General features: G+C 62.8%; 2 protein-coding genes across 2 annotated transcripts in view; one reads left to right on the forward strand and one right to left on the reverse strand.

Annotated features, from left to right (window-relative positions):
• LOC112955766 (F-box/WD repeat-containing protein 7-like) overlaps positions 1 to 8977 on the forward strand; it is a 10709-nt gene extending 1732 nt beyond the window's left edge. The window contains exons 4-15 of the mRNA XM_026049129.1: positions 302 to 475; positions 3240 to 3545; positions 4357 to 4439; positions 4735 to 4873; positions 5387 to 5521; positions 5625 to 5748; positions 5899 to 6035; positions 6565 to 6678; positions 7159 to 7340; positions 7567 to 7792; positions 8092 to 8302; positions 8494 to 8977. Of these exons, the coding sequence (XP_025904914.1) occupies positions 302 to 475; positions 3240 to 3545; positions 4357 to 4439; positions 4735 to 4873; positions 5387 to 5521; positions 5625 to 5748; positions 5899 to 6035; positions 6565 to 6678; positions 7159 to 7340; positions 7567 to 7792; positions 8092 to 8302; positions 8494 to 8762 (2100 nt within the window). The 3' untranslated portion in view covers positions 8763 to 8977. The remainder of the gene's footprint in view (positions 1 to 301; positions 476 to 3239; positions 3546 to 4356; positions 4440 to 4734; positions 4874 to 5386; positions 5522 to 5624; positions 5749 to 5898; positions 6036 to 6564; positions 6679 to 7158; positions 7341 to 7566; positions 7793 to 8091; positions 8303 to 8493) is intronic.
• Positions 8667 to 11737, reverse strand: part of DNHD1 (dynein heavy chain domain 1) — a gene marked incomplete at its 5' end in the record, with an annotated part of 50046 nt that continues 46975 nt past the window's right edge. The window contains 7 exons of the mRNA XM_026049130.1: positions 8667 to 9461; positions 9517 to 10252; positions 10376 to 10528; positions 10681 to 10772; positions 10882 to 11086; positions 11316 to 11423; positions 11519 to 11696. Of these exons, the coding sequence (XP_025904915.1) occupies positions 8984 to 9461; positions 9517 to 10252; positions 10376 to 10528; positions 10681 to 10772; positions 10882 to 11086; positions 11316 to 11423; positions 11519 to 11696 (1950 nt within the window). The remainder of the gene's footprint in view (positions 9462 to 9516; positions 10253 to 10375; positions 10529 to 10680; positions 10773 to 10881; positions 11087 to 11315; positions 11424 to 11518; positions 11697 to 11737) is intronic.

An 11737-nucleotide genomic window follows, 5' to 3' on the forward strand; every position in this document is an offset into this window, starting at 1 on the left:
GGGCGCCCTCAGCGGCATCGGCCGCCGCCGCGCCCGCGGCATCGTGCGCAAGAGAGAGGTGCGGCGGGAGGGAGCGCGGGGCCGGGGCTGCTCCCGGTGCCCGTCGGGGCCATGCAGAGCGCTTGCCCGCGCGGAGGTGGCCCTCGGGACGGCTTCCAGCCCCGCTGTCATCCCCCAGCACACACAGCCCCCCAAACAGGAGCCCCTGGCTGTAAACGCAGCGCCTGGGGCCGCATCGCGTGCCTCCGGCTGCTCCCTGCCTCGTCCGGCCCTGCGCTCAGTGCCGCCGCCTCTCCCACAGGAGCTGAAGGGCTTCAACTCGCTCGACGATCTTCTGCACGTCAAAGGCATCACCACGCGCATCCTGGAGCTCAACAGTCAGCGGATGACTTGCAGGAGGAGGCCGAGCAGTGAGGAACCCGTTCGCGTGAGTGTTGCTCTGCGAGGGGACGCTCCCGAAGTCCCTGTGCCTTGGGCAGGAAAAGAAACCAAGTCGCCTGCCCTGCTGATGTGGAGGCCGTCCTCCCTCCGCTCGTGCAGGAGCTGGGGAGAGGTCCCTTGTGCTGGGGGAAGTGGCATTTGATAAAGGCACCGAGGAAACTTCTTGGGGGAGACACATCGCTGCTTTGGCCTCTAGAAGCAGCAGACCGAGGCGCGGTSCCCCCGTGCAAAAACACCGTGATGTGTGCATGATTTCCTGTGAGGAGCAGTCTGTGTAGGAGGAGCAGGCTGAGCCGGGGAGGACAAGCAGCCAAGGGTCCTGCTGCCTCTGTGGCCTCGATACGGGTGGTGGCCCGTGAATACGGAGCGTTGCAGGAGCTGCTCTGATGCATCTGCTGCCAAGCCCCTTGTGTCTGCGCCCACATCCCGACCAGGAGCAGGGAGCTGGCACCGTCACGGCTCTGGGCTCTCCTTCGGGAAGAGCACCTTCCTGCTGCYGTGTGCGGGGTCAGGAGGCTCGTGGGCCTGCAGGGAGGCCTGCCCTGCGCAGCTCTTGCTGCGGAGGCAGGGGAAGGTGGTTGCTGAGAGCAGGGCRCGTTTCATTGCCTGGGAGGTACCGGTGCCTGTCCAGGATACCCAGGGCTGCCTCTGTGCAGTGGTCCCGTGGGTTGTGAGCAGCCGGGACCGAGCTCTGACCCCGCTCTGGGTGCTGGAGGAGACGCGTCAGGAGCCCGGGCTCAGAGCCCCCTCCACAAAGGGTGCATCCGCACGGGCCTTTTGTCTCCYGGTGTCTTCCCAGACCACTGTTTTGTCTCTGCCCGAGGGTCCCAGCCTGTTTGCAAGCCCGCCTGCAGTACAGGCTCCAGTCCTGTCGCATGGTGTGAAGAGACGAGCAGCCCGTTTCTGATCTGGGCACTTGCGTGCATTGGGGCCCCAGTTCTGAACATAGATAAATCTGGTCCTGACTGCACTGATTGTTGTGGGAATTAGGAGGAGTCCTTTAGACTAACACGATTTCCTTCAACTAGATGTATTTCCGTGCTGTGACCAAAGCATCCTTCTGTTCCTTTTCCTCTTTTCCTATAGGAAATTTCTTCCAGCTTCTCAGCCATTCTGGCTTACTGATATCTCAGTGATATCTTCAGCTTTTTGGCATTCTCTTAGAAACGTGGATCGGGCTTGCAGGGCTCCACTGTGCAGGGTAGCACAGGGAGTAGTGTTGACTTGTGTCTTGCCCTTCTTCTCAGCCTCTCAGCCCTCTTCAGGCGCTGCTTTACAGGRTGTGCAGTCCGTGTTGCCTGGCAGGACCTGCTTTCCTTGTTCTTAGATGGAGAGTGTTGCCTCTGGCTGTGAGTGAAATGAAACGCATTTCATTTGAGTGAGCCCAGCTTAGTGATGCAGCCCCCACTGTGAGGCTGCCCTGTCCTTGTCACCTGCCTGAATGTCAGCCTCAAAATATAATCGGGAAAGATCTTACCCACTTGCAGATTTTTGAATAAAACAAGCCTTGCCTGGTGTTTTTTGGGGGGATGAAGGGGGGTCTACGCTGGACTCCTTACCAGAAAATCTGCACTAACCCAGTAAACAGGTATGTTTCGAGATTTGTTARCTGATCCTGTGCTGAATCAACATCTTTCCTCCGACAACCCTTTAAAGCTGCATGTGTGAGATCGTCACATCTATGTAATTGCTTTAGTTAACCAAATATAACACTTGAAGGAATAAAATCAGCTTTATTTGACAAGAYCTCTTTTCATAAAGCCTCATCAACTGGTACAAAGCATGTTCTTGTCATTTGGCTTTTACCCGTTGAATCCTGCACCAGYTTTTCCATCAGCAGGTCTTAGGCTGTCTTAAAAACTTGGTTTACTCTTCCCTTCCTCAGTTTGGTCACAGCTTTCGTGCTCTTCTAGTCTTCGTGATGTCTCCTGTGTTCCAAGAGTTATTAAAAAAAGTAGATGTAGGCCAGTGGTTTATTCGTGCCGTTTTGTGGGACTTTTTGGTGCAGATTATTCTGACTTACTGATAAGAAATATTTTACAGAGAAATATCTTCTCACTCTCATGTGGCACAGAGATCTTATCTGTTTCTTCTCGCTAGCTACAGAATGGTTGTAGTTTTTTGCTGCTCTTGTTCACCGTGCTCCTTTGGGGAATAAGGATGCAGGTGSCGTTAGAGGGGACGCGGTGCTCGTTCCGTTCCAGGGAGCTCTGCTCCTGGCCAGGCTGGCGGCGGGGCTGGCACCGTTCTGGAGTGACCCTGGTGCAGAGGGTAGGGCTCGTCCTCCGTCCTGGTGCCAGGCTCTCCCGCAAGGCGCGCAGCTCGCGCCGTCCCCGCGCTGAGCAGCCCCAAACGCGGCAGCAGGAGTGCTGCTCCCAGCACCGCGCGGGGAAGGACGAGGAGCGAGAGCACAGCGCAGCGTGCGCCGACGGGCAGTGCTGCTGCTGGGGTGGGCGCTGGCGCTGCCCTCCTGCTTCCCGCTCGGCAGCAGGGGTGCTGGATGTCACAGCTGTGTCCAGGCTGGCTGTGACCAGCCGGGCCGGCCGTCCTGCAGGGTGACGGGTGCCCAAAGAGCACCTGGGCTCGGAGGTCTGCTTCCCATCCCCGGCTCTGCTTGGCTCACCCCAACCCCAGCACTGCAGAGGGGAGCCCTGGTGCTCCTCAGAGCCCTGCTCCGCAGGGCAGCCCCCTCGGGAGCCTGGGGTGCCGTGAGAGCTGGCCACGGAGCTGCGTCAGACAGCAGACCTGACCCGGCCCTGCCCATCCCTGCATTGTAGGTGCTGGCAGCGGAGGAGGAGGAGGAGGAGGAGGAGGAAGATGCGTCACCCGCCTGGGAGCCAGAGCGCCCTGGGAAGGGGAGCCCGGGGGCAGGCCCGGAGGCGGACGGCTCCCTTGAGCAAGGAGCACAGGAGTCAGTCAGCTGCAGAGCCTGTGGGGAGCAGCAGGAGGAGGAGGCGGAGGAGGAGGAGGAGGAGGGCAGCTGCTGCAGCGAGGAAGGGGAGGATGGCAGCGATGTCTACTTCTACTACACCATTGGCGAGCGCTGGATAGACTACCTGCAGCGGACGGAAGAGGGTGGACTCCTGCGCCACGTGCGGCCCAAGGTGACGTCTCTGGGGTCCCTGTGCTGGGCAGGGGCTCTGCCCCGAAGCGCGGGGCTCCCTCTGTGCCTGGCACTTCCCCAGCAGGAGCTGGCATGATGCCCCTGCTCCCCTTGTGCCTGGTGGCCTTGGAGCTTGCTGGCACTTCTTGCTGTGGTGGCACTGCCAGTGCGGACTGTGGGCTGCAGTAGGGCTGGGATCGGTGTGCGTTGAGTGGCAGTGCCAGTGGAGACCCCCAGGACAATGGGACTGGGCTTGCCTGGCACTGTGGGGCCAGGGAGGCTTGGGGCTGGCCACGCCATCAGGGTGCTGGCCGGGCCAGGAGCTCCGTGGTGAGACTTGCCCTGTGCAGGCACAGTTCTCCTGGGTGGCTGCTGGTGCTTGGAAGGGGTCCCCGTGCTTGTCCCCACACCTCTGAATGGCTGCTGCTAGTCCGTGGCCGTGCCCCTCCACACTCGAGCTCCGGCTGTGGAGCTGCCTGGCCCTCCTGGGCTGTGCCTGGGGAGGGCCCACGCTCGGGTGCTGACAGGCTTTCTCCCTGTTGACTTTCCCCTTTTGGGTGTGATAGTCCCTGAGGAAGGGCCCAGTTCCATTTCTCCCCCACAAAGTTAGCTCTAATGCCAGCTCTGGAGCTCAGGAGCTCTTGGCTTCCCTCTGCAGACCCCAGTGTGAGCGTGGAAGTCCCTAGGCCCAGTCTCCTACTCTGTCTCCACTGCCAGATAATAGGTGACCTGGTCTGTGCGCAGAGGGCTGTGTTCCACCCTGCTCTGTGTGTGCAGAGGGCTGTGCTCCACATTTATTCCTCTCCTCGCAGATGAAGCGGAAGTCGGAGAATGGCCTGGATGGCAGAGCCCTCTCCCCGGGCAAGAAGCTGTGCAAAGGCTCTGAATACAGCAGGTAAAGGGAGGCCTCTGCAGCGTGAGTGACAGTCTGCTCTGGGGCATGGGGAGGGCTTTTCTTACTGGTCTCAGCCCTGTGTCATCTTGGCAACCTGCTGTAATGCAGGTCGTGGTAAAGGGACTGCATGTGTAGCTGTGGTCCCCATGGGAGGGGTGGGCCAAGAGACCAGCTGCAAGGAGGCTTGTGGTTTCTGGCTTATAATGGCCTTTGTCTGAGAACCTTGGGCATGGCGTGGCCCAAAGCAGCGCTGTCACGTCTCACCTTTGCTCTGCTCTCCTCGGCTGTGGCCCAGGACCCTGGGTCCCTGCATGCCCAGCCCCACCACCACCTTTGGGGACCTGCGCAATGCCAAAGCAGGCCAGGCCCGGCGCCGGCGCATCCCCTCGGTAGCCCCTCCACCCGAGCTGCAGGACTGGCTTCGCACCTTCCAGGTAGGCACGTGAGCCTTGCCAAAGGCTTGGTTTTGGTGGGCACTGAAAGGTTCTGGGCTGGAAAGCCAGGCACGAGGACATGAAGCCCTTGGCTGCCTGGGACCAATTCTGGGCAGGAATTGGGGTCCCGTGGCAGATTCTAGCAAGTTTTTGCCTAGGCTAAAGAGACAAAGAAAAGGTGCTAGCCCTCCTCCGATTCCCATGGGCAGGATGCAGTCTGTCCTGGGGTGGGGTTGTCTTGTCCACCAGCACTCAGCACCCATGTTCCATGCCACGTGGAGCTCCCAGCACCTCCCGTGTGCACCAGCAGCTCCCTTTTGTCTTGGGTCTGGGCCGGGGAGCCCTGGCCTGCTCCAGAGGTCTGGCTAGTGTGTCCTACTCTTCTACCCACCAGGTGGGCTGGTTGTTGTCTCCGCTGGGGCTTGGGGGGCACGGGCACCACGTAGTGGCAGAGGAGGCTGTGAGGGCCTGCCGTGTGTGCAGGCATCGTGACTGATGTGCCCCTGTCCTCAGCGGTGGAGCGGCCCGGAGAAGCTGCTAGCTCTGGATGAGCTCATTGATCGCTGCGAGCCCTCCCAAATCAAGTACATGATGCAGGTCATTGAGCCGCAGTTCCAGAGAGATTTCATTTCCCTGCTGCCCAAAGAGGTGAGTTAGGACAAGGGATGCGGTGCTGCTGCCCTGGTGCTGCTCGTCATTGCCAGTGGCAGGAGCCCTCTGTTACCTTGTGACTTGGCTTCCCCTCCCGCAGCTGGCACTCTACGTCCTCTCCTTCCTGGAGCCTCGGGACTTGCTCCGTGCTGCCCAGACTTGCCGCTACTGGAGGGTCTTGGCTGAAGATAACCTGCTTTGGAGAGAGAAATGCCGTGAAGAAGGTAAAGATCTTCCTCCGTGGGGTATGTGTCATGTTGCAGCTGGATCTACAGTGGGATCCCACAGCTGTGCATCATCTTAGCCAGGCTGAGGGCGCGGACCACTCCTGTACTGTGACAGAGTGTGCATCCTGCTGTGCCTTCCTCCCACAGGTATAGAGGAGCCCCTGAACCTGCGGAAGCGGCGCTTGCTGAGCCCTGGCTTCATGTACAGCCCTTGGAAATTCGCATTCATGCGGCAGCACAAAATCGACATGAACTGGCGCAGCGGGGAGCTCAAAGCTCCGAAGGTGGGTGCCTTCCGAAGCCCACACAGAGGGGCACAGGGCCTAGAGATCTGACGTGCAGAAAGCCAGTCCAGGAAGGAAAAAACAAAGAAATGCACATGGCCAATATGATAGGAACAGCACCAAAAAACTTAAACGTGCCTTGGAAAGGGTTCCTATGTCTGGCCTGTCTTCCTTAGTCACAGGTCAGAGGCACCCACACAGAAGTATTTGAACTTTAGCTTCCGTGAAGCTGGAGGTCCCATCATCTGCCTGCATCTCCTATCCCTTTCTGCAGCAACCAAATCTGAGCAGAGCTCACGGCTGCAGCTGGCAGCTGATATAGGGCAGTGCCATGGTGGATGGCTCTGGACTTTGGTGCTGCAAGGATCCCTAGTGAAAGGGTCACCCTGAATGCCAGGCCAGGGGATTTACTCACATTTCCAGGATTGTCTCAATGTGACAGTTCTGCTTGCTGTGCCCTGGTGATYCTTCAACATCAGGAGGCCTGAGTAGCCCGCTGATCCTCTCTTATTTGTGCTGTTCTCTTCAGGTGCTGAAGGGACACGATGACCACGTCATTACCTGCCTGCAGTTCTGTGGCAACCGGATAGTCAGCGGCTCGGATGACAACACGCTCAAAGTGTGGTCAGCGGTCACGGGAGAGGTGAGCTGCTGCCYGGAGTTGAGTTGTAGGCTGCTGCTCCGGCACAGAGCCGTGCTGCTGGGCTGGGTGGAGCTGTAACGGGCCATGGCCTTGCGGTGGGTTGGTCTCGCCTCTGGCACAGTGTAGCTCCGGAGAGGGTCTGGCTGCTCTCATGACTGCGGGAGCGGTGGCAAGAGTTGACTTCAGCTAGAGGCCAGGCTTGTGGCAAGTGAGCAGGAGCTGGCCACATGTGTGTTCCCACTGGAAGGCAACCATCCTGCCGATCCAGAAAGGGCAAGAAAACTCAATTTCTCTAAGGACATGTAAGGAGCGGAGCGATCATGGATTCTTTCATGGGTTCCTGAGTGTGCAGGGTCAGGGCCTGCTGACCTAAAGCGACTTGCCAGTCCCTGTGCAGAGAAGGTCCTGCTCTTTGCTTTTCCTCTCGCTGTGTTGCTCTGGTGTTCTCAAAGTAGCATCTCCTTGTGTTGTTCTTGGCAGTGTGTGCAGACCCTGGTTGGCCACACCGGGGGTGTCTGGTCCTCGCAGATGAGGGACAGCATTGTCATCAGCGGTTCTACAGACCGGACGCTCAAAGTGTGGAATGCAGACACAGGCGAATGCGTGCACACGCTGTATGGGCACACGTCCACCGTGCGCTGCATGCATCTGCATGGGAACAGGTATGGGGGCCTCGGCTGGGGGTGGTTTGGGCTGTTGGGCCATTGAAGGTGTGGAGGGGTTCAGGAATTAGCTGATCTGTGGCTGCAAGATGCTGTGTGGGAAGAAATGTCCATGGGGAGAAGCAGCTGGGGCTGCCCTGAGGGAAAGTGCTGTTTCCAAGTTTGYCTGGATCGAGTGAGGTCTGGAGCTGACACAGCCAGGCCCCAAGTGCACCCTTGCCCATAGGGTTGTGAGTGGCTCACGGGACGCCACGCTGCGCCTCTGGGACATCGAGACCGGGCAGTGCCTGCACGTGCTGATGGGCCACGTGGCCGCTGTGCGCTGTGTGCAGTACGATGGGCACAAGGTGGTGAGCGGCGCGTACGACTACACGGTGAAAGTGTGGGACCCTGAGAGTGAGAGCTGCACTCACACGCTGCAGGGACACACCAACCGCGTCTATTCGCTGCAGGTAAGGTCCTGGCAGCATTTCCCTCCCACTCGCRTGCTGCAGGGACAAAAATTCCCAGCTGTTCCTGCAGGTGAGAGGTGGCCTCCACCCCCATCCCTCCCCGTGCCTGTGCTGCAGGGACACACAGGCCGTGTCTGTTCCCCAGAGCGGGGACATTAATGCATGTGCGGCCTGATTAGACAGTTGCTACATGAGCACATCGCTTAATCCGCTCTGCCCTAAATCCCTGATCCGGTCCTGCCCAGAACACCCCTGCCCTTGCTGGGCAAGACCACGCTGACCTGCATTTCTCTGCGCAGTTTGATGGCACACACATTGTGAGTGGCTCCCTGGACACGTCAATTCGAGTGTGGGATGTAGAGAGCGGGAATTGCCTACATACTCTCATGGGACATCAGTCACTCACGAGTGGCATGGAGTTACGTGACAACATCCTGGTGTCTGGCAACGCTGACTCCACAGTCAAGATCTGGGACATCAAGACGGGCCAGTGCCTGCAGACGCTGCAGGGTGAGTGAGGGGGGATGGAAGAGCTGCCCTCACAGGGGTGTTGGAGAGGGGCCCTCTCATTTCTAGCTCCCACACAGAGCAGTGGGGGTGACACATGGCTGCCTGTTTGTGGCAGAGCCAGACAGGGCTGTTTAAGAGCTGAGGCTGGAGATGGGAGCGCAGGATGACCAACAGATACCCTCTGCCTCCAGGTCCCAGCAAGCATCAGAGTGCCGTGACCTGCCTGCAGTTCAGCTCCAAGTTTGTGGTGACCAGCTCAGATGATGGTACTGTCAAGCTCTGGGACCTCAAGACGGGCGAGTTTGTGCGCAACCTGGTTGCGTTAGAGAGTGGGGGCAGCGGGGGTGTCGTGTGGCGCATCCGTGCCTCCAACACGAAGCTCGTGTGTGCAGTGGGCAGCCGCAATGGCACGGAGGAGACCAAGCTGCTGGTGCTGGACTTCGATGTGGACCTGAAATGAACCTGGCCAGTCCAGGCTGGGGTGGAGGATCCCGCGGGCTGGGCGTAGCAGCTGGTCTTGGTGGGGCTGGCCCCGGAGCAGGCACTAGTCCCCCGCGGGCTGTAAATACTGTATGCAGCTGTCTGGGCCTTATTTATATATGTGTGAACTCCCTGTGGGGAGCCTGCGCCCGCCAAGGGCACTGTACAGAGGAAGCAGCATGTTTTATACACACTAATATATCAATTTATTTCTGTACCTGTGGCCTGCTTCTCCGCCCCTGCTGTTTGGTGAGCCTTTCCTGCCTGGAGCCGCGAGGGAAGAGGCTTTCCCGCAGCACGGACCTCCTTCACCTGCGCGTGGCCTCCAGCCTCTCCTCCCGTGGGGCTCGGCAGGTGGCTGACGAGGTGCACGCGGCGCTGCGTGCACAGGCTCGGCGACACCTTGCAGCGCAGCGCCACGTGCAGCACGGCCCGCGGGCTGCCCAGGCGCRCCGGCTCGTGTGGCCGGCCGAGGAAGACCGGGCAGTGATACTGTGCCCGGGTGCCGCTCGCTGCCAGAGGTTTCTCCTTGTGCACGGCTCTGATCCAGAGCGGGGGCAGCGGGCAGGGCTGCGCAGAGTCGGTGTCGTGCAGCGCAGCCGCCTGCGTGTCCCAGGCGCCGTTGTGCAGCTCCAGGCCCGCCAGCAAGAGGCCCGTGTCCGGAGGGGTGGCAGGCAGGCTGGGCAGCACCTGCAAGGCCGGGGCAGGGAGAGGAGACGTGGCCCGGGCTCTGCCCCCGCGCTGCCCGTGCCCGTGCCACTACCTGCTGCTCCAGCCGGTACCGCTCCAGCTCCTGCCCCTCGGCCAGGGCCGCCTCCTGCAGCAGGGCCGTGGGCAGGCGGCGCGGGTGCAGGAAGGCAGGGAGGTGGTAGAGCAGCACGGGCTGCCCTCCCACGGCCGGCAGGTAGCTGCACAGCAGCTGGCAGCGGCTCTGCAGGCTGTGCAGCCAGGCGCCGGGGACGGGCGGCCCGGCGGGGGCCCAGCGCCGCCACGGCTGCGGCAGCCGGCCCTGCTGCAGCGCCCGCAGCACGGCCGAGCAGCGGGGGGACGGGCAGCTGCCCCCCCTGAGCCGCTCCTGCACGCAGCTGAGGTCCTTCTCCAGCTGCCGCAGCAGCACCAGCAAGCTGCCACACTCCCGCAGCAGGAACTGGTGCCAAGGTCCAGGCCGGGGCTCGCGCTCCCTGTGTCTGGCTCCCACCTCCCAGGCCTGCAGCTGCAGGGCCTGCTGCAGCCCCACGAGCAGCGCGAGGCCCTGCTCCGCGAGCTGCCCCAGGGCCTGCTGCGGCGGGGGCGCCGGGGGCTGCCAGAGCTCCTGGCAGCGGCGCAGGTCGCGGAGCAGCGCCCGGCTGCGGGCCGCCAGCACCTCGTCCTGCAGCCCCTGCGCCGCGCCGCACGCGGCGGCTGCCGCAGCGCTGGGCAGCTGCTCCACGCGCCGCTGGAGCTCCTCGCTCGCCTCCGCGCTGGGCACCCCTGGGGGCCGGGCACGGCGTGGGGCCCTGCGCTCCCTGCTCCGCAGCGGCCGCGTGCTCGGCCTTCCCTTGGCCCAAAGCCGGCCGCAGCGCCGAGCTGCTGGCGCAAGGCGCCTCCTCCCACCTGGGCCGCAGCAGCTCTGGAGCGCGGCGAGGAGGCTCTGGAGGCCGGGGCCGGGCGGGAGCGGAGCCGTGGGCTGCAGGCACTCCCGGGCCAGGCTCTGCACCGCCGCCGCGTCTCCTGCGTCCAGGACGTGGCCGCCGTACAGCACCGACCCTGGGAGGAGCGGCGAGGGGGGCAGCGGTGGGAGCCACCGGTGCTGCGCGTTGGAGCGGGGAGCGCAGCGGCCCGCGTGCGGGCGGCTGGGGGGCCCTTTGCTGCCCGGGCGCAGTGTGCGGCTCCTTGGGGAGCCCCGGGTGCTGCCGTACCTGCCAGCGTCGCCAGCGCCTCGCCGGGGTTGGAGAGCTGCTGCGGGAGGCGCTGCCAGGCGCTCGCGGCAGCCAGGAGCTCGCTCTCGGTCCTGGGCAGGCAGCGGCGGCCCCGTTAGAGCGGCCGGCGGCCCCGTCCCGGTCCTGACGGACCTCAGCACCTCGGGGCGGCCGCGGCATCGCCCTCCGCGCCCGGCTCACCAGAGGTAGCGCCCGGCCTGCAGGCGCCGGCCGTAGAGCTGGCGGTGCAGCAGCGCCGCGTGCAGCACCAGCAGCGCCAGGCCCGGCCGCTGCAGCCCCGGCCAGCCGGGCTGGCCCTGCACGCACGCGTGGCCGTGCAGCAGCAGCGCCTTCGCGTCCAGCGGGCTCTCGCAGAAGACGGCAGCGGCCTGGTGGCGCAGCAGGCCTGCAAGACCAGCATGTTAGTCCTGCGTCCCCCTGCCCGGGGCCTGGCAGCAGCAGAGCTGCGGTGGCACCGGCGCCTGCACTGCAGCACCCTCGYGTTGGGGAACAGGGTGGCGCTGGGCAGCTAGGAGGACCCTTTGCACCATACCCCAGGGGAGAGCAAGGCCAAGACCGGCATGCCGGCGTCACACACTGCGTGGAAGGGCATCGCCTTCATGGAAAGGCATCACCTGGCAGAGCATGGGCGCTATGGGCAGCAGCGATGAACCAGAGCCGGAATTTGGCGTGGATTTTGTGCTCCTCCTCAGGGCCTGAGAGCTGTGGTGCAACGTCTGTGTCTGCAGGGAGAAGCGAGGCTGCGGTGGCGTGGGACAGCCAGGGGTGGCCGTGGGCGAGAGGGGGCACGTGCAGCGTCCTGCCGCGGGGCGCTAACCCTCCACGGCCGCCAGCACGCGGTGCAGCGCGGCCAGCAGCGCGGGCGGCCAGTGCCGCTGCAGGTGGCAGTTGTCCAGCACCAGCCAGCGGCCGGCCCGGGCGCAGGCGTGCAGGGCCGCGCCGGCCTGCTCCGCACCGCCAGGGCAGCCCAGCGCCACGACGCAGACCTCCTGCTGCTGCGGGAGCGGCAGTGAGAGGCGGCGGGGCCGCGGCAGCG

Source organism: Nothoprocta perdicaria, unplaced genomic scaffold, assembly GCF_003342845.1.
Source record: "Nothoprocta perdicaria isolate Ctin4 unplaced genomic scaffold, notPer1 scaffold_594, whole genome shotgun sequence".
Classification (NCBI taxonomy): domain Eukaryota; kingdom Metazoa; phylum Chordata; class Aves; order Tinamiformes; family Tinamidae; genus Nothoprocta; species Nothoprocta perdicaria.